This window comes from Equus quagga, chromosome 22 (assembly GCF_021613505.1).
Source record: "Equus quagga isolate Etosha38 chromosome 22, UCLA_HA_Equagga_1.0, whole genome shotgun sequence".
NCBI lineage: Eukaryota > Metazoa > Chordata > Mammalia > Perissodactyla > Equidae > Equus > Equus quagga.
Window position 1 is genome coordinate 12,434,141 of NC_060288.1, and position 23,616 is coordinate 12,457,756.

A 23,616-nucleotide genomic window follows, 5' to 3' on the forward strand; every position below is an offset into this window, starting at 1 on the left:
TATCTTCCAAATGTGAATGAATCATATGGTGTGTGTCTTTGTCTGGCTTATTTTGCTTAACATTAATACCTTCAAGGGCCATCCATGTTGTTGCAAATGGGATGATTTTGTCCTTTTTTATGGCTGAGTAGTATTGCATTGTATATATATGTATACCACATCTTCTTTATCCATTCATCAGTTGATGGGCACTTGGGTTGCTTCCACTTGTTGGCTATAGTGAATAATGCTGCAGTGAACATAGGCGTGCATAAATCTCTTTGGAGTGTTGATTTCAAGGTCTTTGAATAAATACCCAGTAGTGGGACAGCTGGGTTGTGTGGTATTTCTATGTTTACTTTTTTGAGAAATCTCCATACTGTTTTCCATAGTGGCTGCACTAGTTTGCATTTCCACCAGCAGTGTATGAGGGGTCCCTTTTCTCCACATCCTCTCCAACATTTGTTGTTTTTTGTCTTGGTAATTATAGCCCTTCTAACAGGTGTAAGGTGATATCTCATTGTAGTTTTGATTTGCATTTCCCTGATGATTAGTGATGTTGAACATGTTTTCATGTGCCTATTGGCCATCTGTGTATCTTCTTTGGAAAAATGTCTGTTCATACCCTCTGCCCATTTTTCGATTGGGTTGTTTGTTTTTTTGTTGTTGAATTGTGTGAGTTCTTTATATATTTTGGAGATTAAGCCCTTGTCAGATACACGATTTGCAAATATTTTCTTCCAGTTGGTGGGTTGTCTTTTTGTTTGGTTCCTGGTTCGTTTGCCTTGCAGAAGCTCTTTAGTCTGATGAAGTCCCATTTATTTTTTCTTTGTTTCCCTTGCCCAAGTGGACATAGTATTCGAAGAGATGCTGCTAAGACCAATGTCAAAGAGTGTACTGCCTATATTTTCTTCTAGGAGTTTTATGGTTTCACGTCTTACCTTCAAGTCTTTGATCCATTTTGAGTTAATTTTTGTGTACGGCGAAAGGTAATGGTCTGCTTTCATTCTTTTGCATGTGGCTGTTCAGTTTTCCCAACACCATTTATGGAAGAGACTTTCCTTTCTCCATTGTATGTTCTTAGCTCCTTTGTTGAAGATTAGCTGTCCATAGATGTGTGGTTTTATTCCTGGGCTTTCAATTCTGTTCCATTGATCTGTGTGTCTGTTCTTGTACCATGTACCATATGACTTGGTATGGTGTATTTTCATTTTCATTTGTCTCCAGGTATTTTTTGATTTCTCCTTTCATTTCTTCAGTAATCCATTGATTGTTCAGTAGCATGTTGTTTAGTCTCCACATATTTGCCACTTTCCTGGCTTTTTTTCTTGTAGTTGATTTCTAGTTTCATAGCATTATGGTTGGAAAAGATGCTTGATATTATTTCAGTCTTCTTAAATTTATTGAGGCTTGCCTTGTTTCCCAGCGTATAGTCTGTCTTTGAGAATGTTCCATGTGCACTTGAGAAGAATGTGTATTTGCTGTTTTTGGATGGAGTGTTCTTTATAAGTCTATTAAGTTCATCTGGTCTAGTTTTTCACTTATTTCCAGTATTTCCCTGTTGACTTTCTATCTGGATGATCTATCCATTGATGTAAGTGGGGTGCTGAAGTCCCCTACTATTATTGTGTTGTTAGCATCTCATCTCCTTTTAGGTTTGTTAATAACTGCTTTATGTACTTTGGCACCCCTGTGTTTGGTGTATAGATATTTATAAGTGTTACATCTTCTTGGTGGAGTGTCCCTTTTATCAGTATATACTGCCCCTCTTTGTCTCATTGCCTTTTTTATCTTGAAGTCTACTTTGATATAAGTATGGCAACAGTTGCTTTCTTTTGTTTGCCTTTTTCTTGGAGTATCATCTTCCATCTCTTCACTCTGAGCTTGTCTTTGTCTTTAGTGGTGAGATGTGTTTCCTGGAGGCAGCACATTGTTGGGTCTTGTTTTTAATCCATCCTGCCACTCTCTGTCTTTGGATTGGAGAATTCAATCCATTTACTTTTAGAGTGATTATTGATATCTGAGCAGTTAATGTTGCCATTTTATAAGTTGTTTTCTGGTTGTTCTGTATTTCCCTTGTTTCTCATCTGTTGTATTTCAGACTGCCCATTCAGTTTGGTAATTCTCTATGATGGTTGGTTCAGTTTTCTCTTTATCATTTGTGTCTCTGTTATGACTATTTATTTAGTGGTTACCATGAGGTTGTATAAAACAATCTTGTAGATGAGATAGTCCATTTTCTGATAGCCTCTTATTTCCTTAGTCTAAGTAGGTTCCATCTGTTTCCTCCTTCCCTTCTAAATTATTGTTGTCACAGCCTACTGTTTTGTGTTGTGAGTTTGTGGTTAAAATGATGAGATTATAGTTATTTTTGATGTTTTCCTTCCTTTTAAGTGTTTACTACTGTGTTACGGTAGAGAGCTGCTGTTTTCTGATTTGTCTGCTTATGTATCTCTTTGCTCAAGGCATTGTAAACCCTTTCTTTTTTTCAGGTACTGGGGTCCTTCTTGATCCCTTCTTGTAGGGGGGTCTTGTGGTGATGAACTCCCTCAGCTTCTGTTTATCTGGGAAAGTTTTTATTTCTCCATCATATCTGAAGGATATTTTCGCCAGATAGAGTATTCTTTGTTGAAAGTTCTTGTCTTTCAGAATTTTGAATGTATCATTCCACTCTCTCCTAGCTTGTAAGATTTCTGCTGAGAAGTCCGCTGAAAGCCTGATAGGGATTCCTTTATAAGTTATTTTCTTCTGCCTTGCTGCCTCTAATATTTTATCTTTGTCATTGACTTTTGCCAGTTTTACTGCTGTATGCCTTGGAGCAGGTCTTTTTATCTTGATGTAAGTAGTAGTTCTGTTAGCTTTATTTACTTGTAGATTCAGCTCCTTCCCCAAGTTTGGGAAGTTCTCAGCTATTATTTCTTTGAACAAGCTTTCTGCTCTTTTCTCCCTTTCTTTTCCTTCTGGAATACCTATAATCCTTATATTGCATTTCCTAATTGAGTTGGATATTTCTTGGAGAATTTCTTCATTTCTTTTTAATCTTATTTCTCTCTCCTTCTCTATCTGAATCATTTCTTTATTTCTGTCCTCCAAGTTACTAATTTTGTCCTCCACAGTATCAGCTCTGTTATTCAAGGCTGGCATATTTTTTGTTATCTCATTCATTGTGTTTTTCATCTCTAACTTTTCTTATTGGTTTTTCTTTATAGTTTCAGTCTTTTTTGTGAAGGATGCCCTCTGTTCATTAATTGTATTCGTGGTTTCAGTGAACTGTCTATCTGAATTTTCTTGTAACTCATTGAGTTTTTAAATGATAGCTATTCTGAATTCTCTGTCATTTAGATTGTAAATTTCTGTGCCTTCAGGATTGATTTCTGGGTGCTTGTAGTTTTCTTTCTGGACTGGAGTATTAACATACCTCCTCATATTATTTGATGGAGTGGATTTGTGCCATCGCATATTGGTGCTGTCTGGTCGCAAATTCCACCTGTTGCCACTGGTGGGGTGGACAGGAGCTGTGTATTCTGAGCCCAACACGATCCCTGGCATCTGTGCCTGTCCTTTGGAATCTATGCTGACAGGGTCTGTCTGTGATTGCTTGCTCGCAGCTGCTGCTTTACTAATGTATGCACAGGTGCTCTGGCGGGGGTCCCTTCTTCTGACTGACTGGCCAAGGTGGTCTGCCGGGCGGCAGAAGGGCCAGTTTCTTTCATGTGCACAATCCTAGGGGCAATCTCACTCTGTCCTTGCTACTGCCCTTCTGAGGTGCTAGCTTGATGAAGATAGCCCTGCAACAGCTTAGCCTCCTTTGTGTGGAGCTTTCCATGGCTGAGAGGCAATTCAGAGAGCGAAGGTGTTCCCATGGAGAACCATCCCTCCCCCTCTGCTTTCAGAGCTGTGCACAGTCCTGTGCGCTAGGTCACTGCTGGAGAGGGAGAGGAGATCCCCTTACCTCCTGCCTTTTCCTCCTGGGAGGTCCAGCACCTCCACCTGCAGATGTATGGCTACTTGGGTCTCTCACACGTCTTTTGTGTTGTATGAATGTTCTCTGTTGGTTTGTGAATGTCCTTTTCTTTGTATCTTAGAGGGGAGAGTCTAAGGGAAGAGCTCACTCTAGCGTCAGGCTGAAGCCACTCTGCCAGAAATCTGTTTTTTAATGAAATAGATAGAATTCTCTTCCTCCAGTAGTTCTTGTATCTGGAGACATTTATTACTTATTGATAGAATGATACAGGATTTGTCACCAATTTCTGATCTTATTTTTAGATTCTGTAGATTTAAGTGCTGAGAAATAAATGTTTGTATAAAGAAGTTCATTCTAATGGAAGTTTTGTGACAGCATAACCTTCCAAGTTATATGCCAGAAATCACTTAGTAATTTATTGTCAAGTGGCCATTAGATGACAATTCCTTTTGGTCCTCCTTCAGTTTTGTTGAAAGCAAAAGAACAGGAACCACCAAACTTGCCAAAGGAAGTGTTACCTGGTCCTTGACCATTTGCTTTCGTAGTTCCTAGGAAGTATATCTAAAAGACTTTACCAGCATTTAGCGAATGTTTAATTATATCATTTCTCCTCTTTTCCCCATATAGGCACTTTCTTTAATCTGATGTACTCAGAAGCAGTTGAAAAAATGAAAATATTTCAGTATGCCTTTGCTAATGCAGTTTTTTGTTAAAATGCTTTTATTATGTGTGTATAAATATATTTTTGTCAAAACCTTCAGGTTGAAAGTTGAGCTTATTCAGTTTATGGAAAGTATCTCCTGGTTAACAAAACTAGTCTCCATTGCCTAACCAAACAGCTATTTCAAACTTTGTATGTGCAGGTGCTTTGGCGGGAGTCCCTTGGTCTGGCTGACTGGCCAAGGTGGTGGTGGAAATATCTTTTAAGAAAATATTTTTGAAGTTCAAATAAATAGATTAATACATAGTTTAAGTAATATAAAAACCACTGAGGGGGCCAGCCCTGTGGCCAAGTGATTAAGTTCGCGCGCTCCGCTTTGGTGGCCCAGGGTTTTGCTGGTTCAGATCCTGAGTGTGGACATGGCACCACTCATCAAGCCATGCTGAGGCGGTGTGCTGCATAGCAGAACTAGAAGGACCTACAACTAGAATATACAACTATGTACTGAGGAGCTTTGGGTAGACGAAGAACAAGAAAAAAGATTGGCAGATGTTAGCTCAGGGCCAGTCTTCAAAAAAAACCCCAAAAAACAAAAACCACTGAGGAAAAAAATTATAGAATGCACACCAAAATATACTACTAAGGTAGTTGACATTAAAATTATATGGATCAAATAGAATTAACTTATCCATTTTTATAATAACTTTAAAAACAAATATGTTGTTTATCATGTTACATTGCATTATTATAAATTAAATAATCAAAATTTATAAAGTAAAGTGTATGATAAAAGGTGTGTTACTCCTTTTTTAAATGTGTATGCTTGTATCTTCCGATATCTGATATTCAGCTTTTAGGTATGAATAAAAGGGAATGATCCAGAAATAACTGTAAATTTTATTTTGGAGTGATTAATTAGGGAGGAGGATAGTTATTGCTAAAAATGGATTGTTCTTACAGCTAGCTATGACTTATTTTTTTTTAATAGGAGGTAGGATTATTAAACTAAAAGCTGTAATGAGAATTGACCAATTAGAATAAAAATTTCATGATATGATTTGACAAAATAGGTTTTAACTACCAATTGAGTAATACACACTGAATCTAAAATAGTTCGTGTGTGGTTTTTGTTTGTGGGTTTTATGTAGGGTAATTTGAACAATTTGGTAGTCCTGGAAAATATTTCTGTTATATTTGAAAGACTCAGCCTCTGTAATTGATATTGCTGTAGTTCTTTAAATATGATTTTTCTGTAAGCTAATAAATATTCAAGGAGTGAACTTTGAGAATCACTGAAGAGAATTACTTATATTTGAATACTTGAAAAAAACCACCTTTTTTTTTTATCATTAGATATTTCTAACCAGTGTTCCCTTTGCTTTGCTCTTATCAGACTCTCCCTTAATCACTCTTAGTGATTCATTTTTGGACAGTATGGCATGGAGGTGGGGGATGTGGGGATGGAAGAGCCAAAATTGTTTAAAAGAAACTGCTGTCACTTGCACACAAACTGTAATATGTAAGAATTTAGAATGTCCTAGCAGGGGCCAAATTATCCTATTTTTAGCTCTGAGAAATATATAAGACTGGAAAAGACACGAAGCCCAATAGTCGATAGTTTATGACACCTCAGTTATCATTTGTGAAGGCTTCCCCAAAAGAGTACTTTTTTGAGTTGTCCTTTTCTTTGGGTCCTTGGAGTTTATTACACCTCCAGGCAGTGCATCATAAATTCTGAGTGAAGGTGAGAGTTGTACCTTTTTTTTTTGTAAAAAAGGGTGGACTTATTTTGAAAGGAAGGGCGTACACATGGAAGGTGATTTGTAAACTGATTCTCAGACAGTCTTCAACTGTCCCTTATGTACCCTTTTTGAAGATCTGATAAAACCAGGAACTTAGAAAGCAAAAAAGGCAACAACAAAAAAGCTCCTTATGGTTTATTCATTTACTAATAGAAGAACTCTATAATTGGTCAATGAGAATTGTTTAGAAATTGTATGGATCAAATTCAAGGGGCTTCATTAGGGAACTGTTTGAGATAGGCACTGTGAGATTTACAGCAAGAAGTACAGTCGTGTGTTGCTTAACAACAGGGATATGTTCTGAGAAATATGTCAGGCGATGTTGTCATTGTGCAAACATCATAGAGTGAACTTACACAAACCTAGATGGTACAGCCTACTACACACTTAACATATAAGGTACTAATCTTATGGGACCACTGTCATATATGCGGTCCTTTGTTGACGGAAATGTCATTATGCAGCACATGACTATAGTAAACAGGAAAGAAAATTAAAGACAGATACAAGAACTTCAAAATCATAACACTGAGAACATTTGGGACAAAGTGCCCAACACATCTCCCTTGCTACTGAGATGATTATTGTTATACCACAGCCTAGAAGTTGATATTATGACAGTGGCTGAGACATCAAAAAAGACTAAATTATGTTCAGTGGACCTGTTTGAGAAGATAGGGGAATTTTATGGTCCATTTTAGAAGGATTTTTGTAGAAACAGTTAATGTAAAATGAATTTTACTGCTTAAAAGTGTAAGTCTAAGAAACAAAGTACTTTAAACTATCTTGAAAATTCCCTTATGAGGAATATGTCTTTCTCCAGTAAGATACTACTTTAGTGCACTTTGTTTTTGATAGAATGATTTTTCTCTTGATCTCACTGTTATAATTCCTTTTATGTGGATGTATCTGAGTTATGTAAAACTTCATGTTGAAAAATTTGGTTAATTTGGTTTAGTTCAGTGGCTCTTAAAGTGTCATTCTCCAACCAATGATGTCAGCATCACCTGGGAATTTGCTAGAAGTGCAAATTCTTGGGCCTCTTTCTGGATCTGTTGAATCTGAAACTCTGAGAGTGCAGCTCAGTAGTCTGTTTTCACAATCCCTTCGGGTGATTTGGATGCACACTGAAGTTAGAGAACTACTGGCCTACCTTCTGTCTGAATTAATTTGGACAATTATACTTGAATTTAGAAACTCTGAAGTCCAGAGAAATTAAATGACTGGCTCATAGGCACAGCTCTGGTTGACAGCAGGGCTGGGTCAAGAACCTGGATTTATTTACAGTTTTAAATGAAATATTTAAATTATACATCAGCATCTCTCATAAATACAGGTGTAAAAATCCTTAAAGAGATGAACAGATCGAATCCACTCATATATAAGAAGGATAATATGTTGTGATGAAGTAGAGTTTATTCTAGGAACGTAAGAGTTGTTAATATGTGAAAAATCAGTATAAGTCATTAACAGAATAAAGAAGAAAAATCATAGGATCATCTCAGACACATAAAAAGCTTTTGATAAAATTTAACACCCATTCATGATAAAAGCTTGTAGCGAATTAATAGTAGAAGCAAACTTCCTTAAGCCAGTAGAACAGCCTTTCCCAATCTTTGTACCCTGAAGGAACCTTTGAAATAAGTTTTAGGTCTCAGGGAACCTTTGCAAAAAATTGTTATACCTACAGCTCCTGTATGTTACCTAATCGTTATGTTGTGGACATAATAAGCCAATAATAATTGTCAGTGTTGAGTAGAGAATGCTATTTTTATGTCTTTGTATGTATTTTGCCTAATTTATTAGCTTATTCTGTGTATGTATGTGGTTCCTCCTCCTCAGAGTATCAACTCTAATGGAAGTCAGTAAGTATAGTAAACTTCAGTTTTTTTGTTGGATTTTTTTTTTTTTTTTAACCTTATCCAAGGAGGCAACTTGTTCTCAAGTGAGAAGAGTCCAGAGAAAGGGTCCTTCATCCAGGTGTACATTTGTTGAAAGGGGGGGAAAATATCATTCACTTTTGCTTTTTAGTTCTTCCAGATGGTTTTTAGTAATGCTGGAGACTTTTTGATATCTTCCTCACTCTCAAGCCCAAACAGCATTACAAGATTTCCTTTTGCCACATGATTTTTCCAAAGAACTGTTTTCTTTTGAAATCCAAAAGTCTTGTCACTTAATTCAAAGCATTTTTTCTAGAGGCTTGATGAAACTTGTTCATCCAGTCCATGTGATTAAAAAAATGTCTGTTAAGAAAGCTAGCTTCTCCAGTCGTTCTTCGTCTTCAAAGCGCTCAGTAAAGCATGGCCTGCTATTTTCCTGAAAGCACTTCTGTAATTCTCCTTTCAGCTTAAGTATTCTTTCAAGAACTCCTCTGCTAAGCCACTGGAGTGCTGTATGTAGCAGGAGATTTATGTGCTCAAAAGTACTGGTCTTTGTTTAATAAAGCAAATCATTTTTGTTGTATCATTCAAGACATTTTTCATTTCCAAGGGTTTTTAATACTAGTAGCTCTCTGAAGAAAGCAGTGTCTTGTGACAACATCAGTATATATACATATATATATGTGTGTGTGTATGTATATATTCTTTTTTAACAAGAGAGGTAAAACCTTGTGCTGAGCCAACCATTGATGAGGCACATTAGTGAAGATACCAGTGCAGTTCCTTCAAGACAGACCGTTGCTTCCAGATAGGAAGACACCACATTAAATATGTCTTGTTCTTTGCTTGTTTGTGGCAGTTCTTTGCAGCAGAAGTTTTTCTTGAAATTCACCATCGTTTGAAAATTTTACAAATGTTAACTGCATGGCATTTATTGGTGAAGTCTGTTGATTTGTCAACCTGGATAGACAAGCTGTTGTTTCTCAGTTTATTAAACAAACCTTTTCCAGCATCATGTGACATGTCATCAATTTGTCTACTTGTATTGTTTGATACTTTTCAATTTCTCATACTGTGCATTTTACTCACTACCATTTGACATGTTGACATTATTTGGTTCCCACTATCTGTGCAATATGCCCCCACACTCCCTTTTCAGGAGAATAAGTTCTACTAGTAACTTGGTTTCTGAGCCTTTTCACTGAATATGACTTTTTTTTTTTAATAAACAAAAGCGTTACTCTGTTTGATTCGAGATTCCAGTAGCTGTTTAAAATAGTAAGTACTTTGACTTGTCCAATGCTTGTCATTTATATTTAAGTGTCTTCCAATTTTGCTGGAGCCCTTGTAAGTTGGTTGCCATAGTCGATGCACAGTGGAATAGGATACTTGGATTACTAGCTCATGTAAAACCCGTTGATTGATTTGTAGCCTTCATTGTAAAGGTAGGCTTTTTTTAAAAATATATATTCTTGTTGCTCTGGTGCAGTGAAATGGCTCAGAAGATTATAGTTCTTTATTACTCACCTTATTAGAATTGTTCATGGGCCTGGGCTTAGAATCCTCTATTATAAATCTCATCTTCCAAAATCATCACACTGGACTATCAGACATGTTTATAAAACAATGCTAGTAAATTAGAAAACCACAGGGAATAATTACTGAGAACATCACAAAAAATACAAACACTTCCCCAAAATATTTTACTTTTATTTCTACATGATCCATGTTTTGAAACATTTACAACAGCAAAGCAGCAGGGGGCAGTTGAGTCCTGGTGTGCAAAAATTCCTTGTTTAGAATGAACATTTCCCTCTGATTTCCTATTACACCAGCAGAGCTTATTGCTCTTGTAAGTCAGATGGCACTGTCCAAGGGGAGGTTGGGGGAGGTAATTTGGAAGAGAGTTGCTGACCTTGTCAGCCTACTGTACTCCCGTTTGTGCAACAGAAAGCTTACCAATTGTCATTGGCATCTCCCTATTTCACCAAAAACAGGTGGTGGGCTCAGCCAAATGAACATAGCCCTACTTGCCACATGGTTCTAAAAGACTTCTAATGAAGTCGTTAGCGTGGCTGCTCAGTAGTTGCCTGTCACTATGAGCACTCACATTGCATGGCGCATGCATTTGAAAAAATGATGATTTTTTTTTTCAAAAACACAATGTCTTATGATATCCCTAGTGACGTCTTATGGAACCCTAGGGTTCCAGCCCTGTATTGGGAGCCCTTGAGAGGCAGTAGTTTGCATTTCATTGTATGTCTCATGGCAGTTCTTTTGGCACATAGGAGTTATCACTAAATATTTGAATGAATTAACAGCAAATAGCGAATGCTCAATAGGTGGTTCTTATGTGGTATGCGTTAGGCTTTATGTCTTTATCTGCTTTCCAAACATACCTTTTGAAAAATCGTTGTAGTTTGGCAGTGGCCTGATGGAAGCCCAGTGAGGTTCAGTAACCTGCCCAACTGTGATGGAGCTTAGAGCCTGGAATATTTTTTGTTATAAATTTAATTTTGTCTGGTTTAGAATAAGTAATATATCTCTTCATATAAAAAACAGTATCCAAAGGTGTAAATGAGCAAGTTTTGTTCTTACCTCTAATTTTACTTATTTTCTTCCCTGCCTTGCTTCTATAGGTAATCTCTTCTATTAGTTTTTTGTGACTGTTTCTAGTGCTTCTTTATACAGAAACAAGGTACAAATGTATCTTCTTATTTCTGTCCCTTTCTATATAAAACGTTTCACGCTACATATGTTTTTTTAAGAGAATATTTTATTGCACTTATTTCCTTTTTATTGAGCATAACTTACAGATGTAATGGAGAAAGTACATGAAGAAAGAATTGAATATGAGTAACTCTTTTATTTAATGAAACAAGCATGCAGATGAATTTTAAAGAGACATATGTTATTTAAAACAACATGAACCTACAATAGACTAGGTATGAATTTAGGCATGTTTACATACTCTCTCATTTCAAAAGTAAATGTATTGCAGTATTTTCACCATTATTCAGCATTGTCTTTTTTTTGCATTTTTATTGAGAAATACTTCACATGCATTGCTATGTAAGTTTAAGGTATACAGCATGATGGTTTGATTTACATATATTGTGAAGTGATTACCATAGTAGATTTAGTTAACATCATCATCTCATGTTTTTTAACATACGCTTTTTTTTACATTTACTTTTGTTTTTTTTTAAATTGTGATATAAATAACATATAGCATTTTGTTTGTTTTAGGTGTACAACATGATTTGATTTATATATGTATATATAAAATACAATACAGCATTGTTAAGCTTAGTTACCGTGCTGTACATTACATCGCCAGGACTCATTTATCTTATAATTAGAAGTTTGTCCACCTTTTGACCACCTTTACCCATTTTACCCATCCGTTACCCCTCACCTCTGGCAACCACCAATCTGTTCTCTGTATCTGAAAATTCAGGGTTTTTTTTTTGAATTCCACATATAAGTGAGTTCATTCAGTGTTTGTCTTTCTCTGTCTGACTTATTTCACTTAGAATAATGCCGTGAAGGTCTATCCATGTTGTTGCATATGGCAGGATTTCCTTCTTTTATATGGCTAAATAGTATTCCATTGTATACATATTTAAGTTATTTTTTACTTGATTTTATTTTTTAGAACAGTTTTAGGTTCACAGCATAACTGAGGGGAAAGGACAGAGTTCCCATGTATCCCTACCTCGACCTCCTACGCTATGGACATCCTGTACCATAGTGGTACATTTGTTAAAATCTTTGAGTCTACCTTGACATTATCACCCAAAGTCCATAGCTTACATTAGGATTCACTCTGGGTGTTGTCCATTCTGTAGGTTTTGGCAAATGTATAATGAATGTGTCCATCATTGTAGTATCATGCAGAATAGTTTCACTGCCCTAAAATCCTTTATGCTCTGCCTCTTCGTCCCTCTCTCCCACTTAACCCGTGGAAACCGCCCAATTGTTTACTGTTGCCATTGTTTTGCCTTTTCCGCAATGTCATATGGTTGGTATGTAGCCTTCTCAGATTGGCTTCTTTCATATAGTAATAGGCATTGAAGGTTCCTCCATGTCTTTTTATGACTTGATAGTTCACTTCTTTTTAGCACTGAATAATATTCCATTGTCTGAATGTACCACCATTTATCCATTCACCTACTAAAGGATATCTTGTTTGCTTCCAAGTTTTGGCAGTTAGGAATAAAGCTACTATAAGATGTGCAGGTTTTTGTGTGAACATAAGTTTTCAGTTCCTTTGGATAGATACTAAGGAGCACAGTTGCTGGATCCTATGGTAAGAATATGTTTAATTTTACAAGAAACTGCCAAACTGTCTTCCAGAGCAGCTGTACCATTTTGCATTCTCACCAGCAGTGAATGAGAGTTGCTGTTGTTCCACATCCTCATCAGCATTTGGTGTCTAGAGAGGTTTTTTAACTTAATTTGTCCTGGACATGTTTCCAAATCAGCACATAGAGAGCATCTGCATTTTCTTCTTTAATATCTGATGGTAGTGTAGATGTGCTGCACTTTATTCACTCAGTCCTCTATTGATGGCCACTTGGGTTGTTTCTAATATTTTCCGTTTACAAACAATGCCACAGTGACCTTGTCACTTTTCTCTGTTGTGCTGGTATATCTGTAGGTAAATTCCTAGAAGTGGGATTATTGGGTCAAGGGGTTCAAATGCATATATATTGCCAAATTGCTGTCCCTACAAGTTGTATTAATTTGCGTTTTTACCAACAATGTGTGAGAGGGCCTGTTTCCTTACAGTTTTACCAAGAGAGTCATTAAACATAATGAATTTTTGCCAGTGTAATAGGTAAATATCTTGGTGTGGGAGTTCAGTATCTTTTCATGTGTTTAAGGTCATTTGCATTTCTTTTTCTGTGATTTGTCTGTTTCTGCCTCTGGGTCATTTTCCTGTTAGGTTTTTGGAGCTGTTAAAATATTAGGAAGATTAGCTTTTTGTGATGTGAGTTCAAATATTTTTTCTCAGTTTGTCATGTAATTTTATAGAGCTGAGTTTTAATGCTGTTCTTGTGTCTGATTTATAGTCCATTCTCTTCATCACTGTAATTGTACTCCCTCAAATAATACATGTTCTACATTCCTGAAAAGATTCATCTACCTGTAACTATTATTTAATGCATCTGGCATTTTGTAACTGTCTCTAATAACAATTCCTTCCCTCAATAGACACGGCATCAGCGAGGAGATACGCATCCTCTAACTTTAGAAGAAATTTTGGATGAAACACAACATTTAGATATTGGACTCAAGCAGAAACAATGGCTAATGACTGAGGTAAGAGTAGGCTTAAAATGTTGTTAAAAAAAAAAGTTGATTACCATGAAATATTTTGCCGTAACTAGGGTATTTAATATATTGAAATCTAATTTTTACTTTTTTTTAAAAGAATTAGTATAGGGTCTTTGTTTTTTAAACATACACATTTTAAGGTTGTTTGATTTGTTGGTTTTTCTATAATCTTATGTATCCATTTAAAAATATCGAAGACTTTAGCATAAAAATTGTAAAGAAGGGGCCGGCCCTGTGGCCAAGTAGTTAAGTTCGCGCGCTCTGCTTCGGCGGCCCAGGGTTTCACCAGTTCGAATCCTAGGCATGGACATGGCACTGCTCATCAAGCCATGCTGAGGCGGCATCCCACATCCCACATACCACAACTAGAAGGACCCACAACTAAAAATATACAATTATATACCATGGAGCTTTGGCGAGAAAAAGGAAAAATAAAATCTTAAAAAAAAGTAAAGAATTCAGTCATTGTACCAGTTCCTTTTAAGATTTTACAGAATAATTGATGCTTTTTTTGAATTGCTAAATTTAGAATATGTGTGTTGGCGTGTTGTATTGTTTTTCTTTGTTTGTTTTTTTTTTTTTTTAGGAAGATTAGCCCTGAGTTAACATCTGCTGCAACTCCTCCCCTTTTTTTTTGCTGAGGAAGACTGGCCCTGATCTAACATCCTTGCCCATCTTCCTCTACTTTATATGTGGGATGCCTACCACAGCATGGCTTGGCAAGTGGTGCCATGTCCGCACCCGGGATCTGAATCAGTGAGCCCCAGGCCACCAAAGTGGAACGTGTGAACTTAACCACTGTGCCACTGGGTTGGCCCATGTTATTGTTTTTATATATGTTTTAGGACATTTAAAGCATGAGGTATTGTAGGGATGGCAAGCAAGATATTTGTTAAGCAAGATATTTGTTACACTATTATTACTGTTATGATTTGATGGTGATGTTACTGCCTTTAGCAGGTTACTTGGAAAAATAATCATTAACATCATGTATGTACACACAACACTGGAAGAAAAGAAATCCCAAAACAATCAGTGACCATACTAATTTGGAAACAAATAGCATTTTACAAATGCAGCTATTTGCAGCTTTTCTAAGTATCAAATGACAATTAAGAAGACTACTTTCTAGGACCAGTGCTGTTCTAAAGACCAAATGTAAAATTTCTAAAATAGAATTCAGTTCATTTATTTTACCAAGCAAAATACTGTTCGTGATTTTCATAATATAAAACAAACCAGTTAGTCATTATCATTGTAGCTGATTATTTTATAGATAGTGGTAATCCACATTTAAATTTTGTTGCTTTACCTAATCTTGGAATTTCATAGACTACAGACATTAGTTAAGGATTATTTTTAATACTAGACTCTTCCTCCTCCTTTCTTCTTTCCGTGTGTCTTTTCTTTCTCCCTTCAGAGTCAGGCTGGCAGCAGCAGAAGAAAATAAATAGGGTTGCTCTTTCTTGAAGAGCTTTCCTTCTGATATTAGCTTTACAACAGAACTGACTAGGAGCATGATTACATTCAGTAATTCCTGCATTCCTAGTCACTTTCATTCTCAAGCTGACGTTATAGGTAAATTTCTCATATGCACTAGTCTCATCCTTTTCAGTTCTTTCCACAGCTGCTAGTACCATTTGATAGCAGATGGGGCAGACTGACTATTGATATGTTTCATCCTGGGGTAATGTTTCTCACATTATAATGCCGCTATGCAGTAAACTATACTTTGAGGGTGGGATAAGCAATACCTAGTTTACTTTGTCTATTAATTTTAATAGGTGTTTTATTAATTCTTACCTTTTTTGTCTTTAAAAAGAATATGGATACAGCTTTCTTCAAAGCAATTGTGATAAAATAGTTTCCTTCTCATCCAAAGAATTTCTGTAAATAATAAGCAGTTTCTTTTATAAAAAGTGAGCATCATGCTGATGTCTATCCTGGATGTCCAGGATCTGCTGGTTGATATTCACAAGATACTTTTACCACTGTATTGGGTATTGTTATTTTTTAAATAATTAGTGGAATTTAAGAATGTACATATGAGGTTTCCTTTTGTTAATATATTCAAATTGTGTCACTGTTACAGGCATTAGTCAATAATCCCAAAATTGAAGTAATAGATGGGAAGTATGCCTTCAAGCCCAAGTACAACTTGAAAGATAAGAAGGCCCTACTTAGGCTCTTAGATAAGCATGACCAGCGAGGCTTAGGAGGAATTCTGTTAGAAGACATAGAGGAAGGACTGCCCAATTCCCAGAAAGCCGTCAAGGTAACCTTTCTTTTCTTTCTATGCCTTAGTATAATTTGAGTTAATAATGTCTTCTTGGTTTTAAAACATAGCAAGACCTTTTAAATTTTTTATTTTTAAAGCTTCTATCATACATATTTGGGGTAGTGGTGAGCCAGTTGAAGATTTGAAATTTGTGTCTTGTGCTACAGAGTGTAGCCATTTTTGTGTAACTGTGACAGCCCCCCCGCCTTTTTTTTTTGTTGAGGAAAATTGACCCTGAGCTAACATCTATTGCCAATCTTCCTCTTTTCATTTGAGGAAGATTGTCACTGAGCTAACATGTGTGGCACTGTTCCTCTAATTTGTATGTGGGACCCTGCCACAACATAGCTTGTTGAGTGGTGCATAGGTCTGCGCCCAGAATCCACACCAGTGAACCCCACTCCACCAAAGTGGAGAGCGCAGACTTAACTACTATGCCACTGGGCCAGCCCCTTGACAGCTCCCTTTTGTGGTGGTGGTGTGTATGATTGTTTGATTCTTCAGAATATTTCTGGAAAGTTTTTGTCATATTAGTGTTTTTCTCATAAGTTGTTATGTTTGTGTATAAGAGCTATTTCAACAATGCTAGTAGACATTGCTAATCTGAGGAACCAGAGGCATTAAAACAGAAAAGCATTGACTAATAGCCTGGCTGTTTTGAATTCCTAAAGGGGCTATCAATAAAAGTCATAAAGATTACATTTTCAGTTTAAATTTGGAACTCACTTGGAAAGGCTGCTAGTCTCTCTTCACAATTGCTAATAATTGATGCTAACCTGTAAGCAGGTTAATTCTTTTTGCTACCTGTGGAAGACTTGTTCCCTTCTCTCCCCTACTTATTGGTAATCCAATTACACGTTAGACATTTTGGTATTGTCCCATAGGTCACTGAGGCGCTGTTTATTTTTTTCACCTTTTTTTTTTTTTGAGGAAGATTAGCCCTGAGCTAACTACTCCCAATCTTTCTCTTTTTGCTGAGGAAGACTGGCCCTGAGCTAACATCCGTGCCCATCTTCCTCTACTTTATATGTGGGATGCCTACCACAGCATGGCTTTTGCCAAGTGGTACCATGTCTGCATCCGGGATCCAAACTGGTGAACCCTGGGCTGCCGAGAAGCAGAACATGTGAACTTAACCGCTGTGCCATCGGGCTAGCTCCCAGACTTGTTTTTTTCTTGCATCTGTTGTCAAGTCCACTGACTTTTCTTCTTTACCGCCAATTTGTTGTTAAGCCCAATTGAATTTTTTGTCTTAGAGATTCTTTTTCAGTACTAGACTTTTTATTCTTTCTTACGGTTTCTGTTTCTTTACTGAGATTTTTTTGTTTTCATTCATTACAAGCATATTTTCCATTACACCCTTGAGTGTAATTTCTTGTAGCTGCTTTAAAATCCTCCTCTTCTAGTTTCAACAGCTAGGTCATCTTGGGGCTGGTTTGCACTGACTCTCCTCGTCTCTTGAGTATGGATCACGTTTTCATGTTTCTTCATCTATAAAATAAACTTCTGTTGAGTCTTGAACATTGTGAATTATATGTGTAAAGACTCAGGACTCATATTCCTCCGAAGATTGTTTCTTTTTAAAAAGTTTGTTTTAACTGGGCAGTTACCTTGGCTAGACTCAAACTCCAAACTTTGTCTTTTCTGTAGTGGGTGGCATATGACACATCTTTTTTATCCTTTTAGCTGTTTTGCTCTTTTTAAAATGTCTTGTCCAAACTTTATAGTAGTTTTTGGTGGGAGGGTTGGTCCCTTAAGAGCTACTTGGCCATTATCAGAAGCAGGAAGATTTTTAACTTAAAAGTGTCTAAACTTAACCTCCACAAATGTTGCAAATATTGTGTGACCAAAGTTGATAAATTATGCATTTTATAGCATGTCGAAAGGTAGAACACTGAAGCCTAGCTTAACAGTTCAGAGTGCTAGTTATGTTTCCTGCTCCATTCTTTTTTTCCATTTTGATAGGGGTAGGTATTGTTACTGTGTAGTAGGTTTTTCGCTACATTCTAAAGTAGAACAGTGACGTAAATTGATAATTGCTTATTCTATTTTAAATAGTTTTGGATGTAAAGTCACTTTGGCACCCTACTTTCAGTGATGCTCTGTTCCCTAAGGGTTAGAGCTGAAGAGGTCATGAAAAGCACACAATCTGTTTCATTTTTAGGCAGGATCATTTCTAAATTGTTTGAAACCCAGATTTTTTATTCTGTCCTTAAAAATTTGAAGTGTGTTCTATCCTAAGTAATTTCTCAAGGTCTTTGGCATAATTCAGTTAAATCCCTTCTGTGTTGCTTCCTTTCTTCAGTTCTTGGTGGAGATGGAAGATAACTATTACTTCATGTGTTCATTTTGTTGACCCAATAGTACTTTGAAGAAATGTACAGTATAGTGCTGGCAAGGGGGAAAAAAGGACCGTGCAAAAGCAAGAAAAGAAAAAAATGAGAAAAACCAGTGCCTGTTCCAGATTACTCATCCCTCAGTAATTGTTATTTGGGGTTTTCTAATAATTGACTGCCAATATAGTCTTATTAGTCCAGTCTGCATTTGTAATATGGTTTAATTTTAAGGTGGTGTATTGAATCTGCTACTTCTAGGGTTGTTTTTGTTAATTAATTTTTTAAAAAATTTATAGTAAAAAACACATGAATTTAACATCTTAACCATTTTTGAGTGTACAGTTCAGTAGTGGAGTATATCCACATTATTGTGCAAAAGATCTCTAGAACTTTTACATTTTGCAAAACTGAAACTACATCCATTAAACAACAACTCGCCTTTCCCCACTGCCCCAGTCCCTGGCATCCACCATTCTGCTTTCTGTAATTTTGACTACTCTGAGTACCTCATAGACGTAGAATAATGCACTGTTGTCTTTTTGTGATTGGCTTATTGCACTTAGCTGAATGTCCTCAGGGTTCATCCATGTTGCAGCATCTATCAGAATGCTTCCTTCCTTTTAAGGTTGAATAATGTTCCATTGTGTTTATATACCACATTTTGCTTATCCATTCAGTTGCTTCCATGATTTAGCTATTGTGAGTAATGCTGTTATGAATATAAGTGTACCAAATATCTCTTTGAATCTCTGATCTCAATTCTGTAGGATATATACCTGGAAGTAGAATTGCTGGGTCATATGGTAATTCTATTTTAAATTTTTTGAGGAACCATCATACTGTTTTCCACAGCAGCTTTACCATTTTACATTCCCACTAATAGTGCAGAATAGTTCAGATTTCTCCAGGTGCTTTCCAGTACTTATCTGTTTTTTTCATAGTTGCCATCCTAATGGGTATGAGGTGGTATCTAATTGTAATTTTGATTTGCATTTCCCTAATGATTAGTGATGTTGAGCATCTTTTCATATGCTTATTGGTCATGTCACATTTTCTTTATCCATGCATCCATCACTGGACACTTAAGTTACTACCATATCTTGGCTGTTGTAAATAATGTGGCAGTGAACATGGGGGTGTATATATCTTTTTGAGTTAGTGTTTTCATTTTCTTTGGATAAATGCAGTAGTACCCTCCCCCAATCTGTGGTTTCACTTTCCGTGGTTTCAGTTACCTGTGGTCAACCATGATCTGAAAATATTAAATGGAAAATTCCAGAAATAAGCAATTTGTAGATTTTAACTATATGCCATTCTGAGTAGTATGATGAAATCTTTCCCCATCGTGCCTGGGTGTGATTCATCCCTTTGTTGGATTCCCATCCATTGACATTGTCTGTTCCTGACATCCAGCCATTGACAGTGTCTTGGCCATGCTTCTTCTGACGGATTGTTAGAGGGTCAGTAGTAACCTAAGGCTATGTCACAACGCCTGTGTCATTGACCTCACTTTATCCTATCATGTAGGCATTTTATTATTGCACATCATCACAAGAAGAGTGTGTACAGTACAATATTTTGAGAGAGACCACATTCACATAATTTTTATTACAGTATATTGTTATAATTATTTTGTTTTGTTACTAGTTATTGTTAATATTGTGCCTAATTTGTAAATTAAACTGTATCATAGACATGTTTGTATAGGGAAAAACATAGTATATATATATGGTTTGGTACTATCCATGGTTTCAGGCATCCACTGGGGGGTCCTGAATCCCCCGTGGACAAGGGGGACTACTGTAATCAGAAGTTGGATTGCTGGATTTTATGGTAGTTCTATTTTTAATTTTTTTACGGAACCTCCATAGTGTCTCTACCAATTTACATTTCCACCAACAGTGCACAAGGATTCCCTTTTCACCACATCCTCACCAACACTTGTTTACTTCTTGTCTTTTTGATAATAGCCATTCTAACAGGTGTGAGGTGGTATCTCATTGTGATTTTGATTTGCATTTCCCTGAACGGTCATGATGTTAAGCATCTTTTCATGTACACGTTGGCCATCTACATGTCTTCTTTGAAGAAATATCTATTCAGATTCTGTCCCCATTTTTTAATTGGATTGTTGGTTTTTTTGCTATTGAGTTCCATGAGTTCTTTATATATTTTGAGTATAAATCCCTTATCAGATAAATGATTTGCAAATATTTTCTCCCATTCAGTAGGTTATCTTTTCATTTTGTTGATGGTTTACTTTGCTGTGCAGAAGCTTTTTAGTTTGATGTAGTCCCACTTGTTTATTTTTGCTTTTGCTTTTGATGTCCAATCCAACAAATCATTGACAAGACGGATGTCAAGGAGCTTATGCCTATGTTTTCTTCCAGGAGTTTTATGTTTTCAGGTCTTCCATTCAAGTCTTTAATCCATTTTGGATTAATTTTTGTGTATAGTGTAAGATAGTTGTCCAGTTTCATTCCATTGCTTTTGGCTGTCCGGTTTTCCGAGCACCATTTACTCAGGAGACCATTCTTTCCCCATTGTATATTCTTGGCTCTCTTTTCATGAGTTAGTTGACTATATGTGCATGGGTTTATTTCTGGGCTCTCTGTTCTGTTCCATTGATCTGTGTGTCTGTTTTTATGCCAGTACCTTACTGTTTTGATTACTGTAGCTTTGTAATAGAGTTTGAAATCAGGGAGCATGATACCTTCATCCTTGTTCTTTTTCAAGATTGCTTTGGCTATTCAGGGTCTTTTGTGGTTCCATACAAATTTTAGGATATTTTTTTCTATTTCTATTGAAAAATGCCATTGGGATTTTGATAAGGATTGCATTGAATCTCCAGATTGATTTGGGTAGTATGAACATTTTAACAGTACTCATCTTTCAATCTGTGAGCACAGAAAATCTTACCATTTATTTGTATCTCCACAGTCTTTCATCACTGTCTTAAAATTTTTGTGTGTAGGTCTTTCACTTCCTTGGTTAAATTTATTCCTAAGTGTTTTATTTTTGATGTAATTGTAAATGGGATTGTTTTCTTAATATCTTTTTCTGACCATTATTAGTGTATAGAAGCACAACAGATTTTTTTATATTGATTTTGTATCCTGCAACATTACTGAATTCATTGATTAGTTCTAACAGTTTTTTAGTGAAGTCTTTAGGGTTTTCTACATACAATATGTCATCTGCAAATAAAGACAGTTTTGCTTCTTACTTTCCACTTTGGATGCTTTTTATTTCTTTTTTCTGCCTAATTTCTGTGGTTAAGACTTCCAGTACTATGTTCAATAAAAGTGACAAGACCAAGCATCCTTATTAGTGATTTTAGAGGAGAAACTTTCAGTTTCTCACCAATGAATATGATGTTAGCTGTGGGTTTGTCATATATGGCCTTTATTATGTTGAGGTACATTCCCTCTGTATCCACTTGGGTGAGAGTTTTTATCATAAGTGGATGTTGAATTTTTGTCAAAAGCTTTTTTTGCATCTATTGAGATGATCACATGACTTTTATCTTTGATTTTGTTAATGTGTTATATCACATTGATTTGTGGATGTTGAACTATCCTTGCATCCCTGGAATAAATTCCACTTGATCATGGTGTAGGATCCTTTTAATATGTTATTGAATTTGGTTTGCTAATATTTTGTTAGGATTTTTGTACCTATGTTTATCAGGGATGTTGGCCTGTCATTTTCTTTTCTTGTGGCATCTTTGTCTGGTTTTGATGTCAGGGTAATGCTGGATTTGTAAAATGAGTCTGGAAGTGTTTCCTCTTTTTTGGGAAGACTTGGAGAAGAATTGGTATTAATTCTTTGAATATTTGGTAGCATTTACCAGTGAAGTCATCTAGTCTTGAACGTTTTTCTTGGGAAGTTTTTGGTTACTGATTCAGTCTTCTTATTAGTAAATAGTCTGTTCAGGTTTTCTATTTCCTTATGATTCATTCTTGAGGGGTATTATGTTTCTAGGAATTTATCGATTTCTTCTAGATTGTCCAATTTTTGGTGTATAATTGTTCATAGTATTCTCCTATGATTCTTTGTATTTCTCTGGTATCAGTTGTAAAGTCTCCTCTTTTATTTCTGATTTTATTTGAGTTTTCTCTTTTTTTCTTGGTGAATCTAGCTGAAGGTTTTTCCGTTTTGTTTGTCTTTTCAGAGAATCAGCTCTTAGTCTCATTCATCTTTTCTCTTGTATTTTTACTCTATATTTCATTTATTTTTGCTCTGATCTTTGTTATTTCCTTCCTTCTCCTAACTTTGGGCTTTGTTTGTTCTTTTTCTAATTCCTTTAGGTGTAAAGTTAGGTTGTTTGAGATTTTCTTGTTTTATGATATAGGCACTTACAGCTATCAACTTCCCTCTTAGAACTGCTTTTGCTGCATGCCATAAATTTTGGTATGTTGTATGTCCATTTTCATTTGTCTCAAGGTATGTTTTGATTTCTTCTTTGACCTGTTGGTTGTTCAGTAGGGTGTTGTTTCATCTCCACATATTTGTGAATTTCCCGTTTTCTTTTTATAGTTGATTTGTGGTTTCATACCATTGTGATCAGAAAAGATGCTTGATATGATTTCACTCTTCTTAAATTTGTTAAGACTTGTTTTATGATCTAATATGTGATCTATCCTGGAGAATGTTGCATATGTGCTTGAGATGAATGTGTATTCTATTGCTTTTGGATGGAATGTTCTGTATATATCTGTTAAGTCCATCTGGTCTAATTTGTCATTTAAGGCTGATGTTTCCTTATTTTCTGTCTGGATGATATGTCCATTGGTGAAAGTGGGGTATTAAAGCTCTTTGGTATTATTGTATTGCTATTTCTCCCTTTAGGTCTGTTAATATTTGCTTTATATATTTATTTGCTCCTTTGTTGAGTGCACAAATATTATAAATCTATATTCTCTTGTTGGATTGACCCCTCTATCAGTATGTAATGCCTTTCTTTGTCTCACATTACAGTCTTTGTTGTCTAAGTATAGCTACTCCAGCTCTCTTTAGGTTTGCGTTCGTATGGATTATCTTTTTTCACCCCTTTACTTTCAGTCTGTGTCCTTACATATAAAGTGAGTCTTTTCTAGGCAGCATAGATGGATTTTGTTTTTAAATCCATTCAGTCCTCTGTGTCTTTCAATTAGAGAATTTAGTTTATTTATATTTGAAGTAATTATTGATAGATATGTACTTATTGCCATTTTGTTTAATGTTTTCTGGCTGTTTGTAGTTCCTCTGTTCACATCTTTTTCTCTTACTCTCTTTTGTGGTTTGATGACTTTCTTTAGTGGTATGCGTAGATGCCTTTCTCTTTATCTTTTGTGTATTTACTGTAGCTTTTTGCTTTGTGGTTACCATGAT

General features: G+C 36.0%; 1 protein-coding gene across 2 annotated transcripts in view; it reads left to right on the forward strand.

The window, feature by feature from the left end:
* GTF2E2 (general transcription factor IIE subunit 2) overlaps positions 1-23,616 on the forward strand; it is a 76,329-nt gene that overhangs the window by 25,473 nt on the left and 27,240 nt on the right. For both annotated transcript variants that reach the window (XM_046648787.1, XM_046648786.1), the window contains 2 exons: positions 13,507-13,614; positions 15,722-15,904. In XM_046648787.1, the coding sequence (XP_046504743.1) occupies positions 13,507-13,614; positions 15,722-15,904 (291 nt within the window). The remainder of the gene's footprint in view (positions 1-13,506; positions 13,615-15,721; positions 15,905-23,616) is intronic.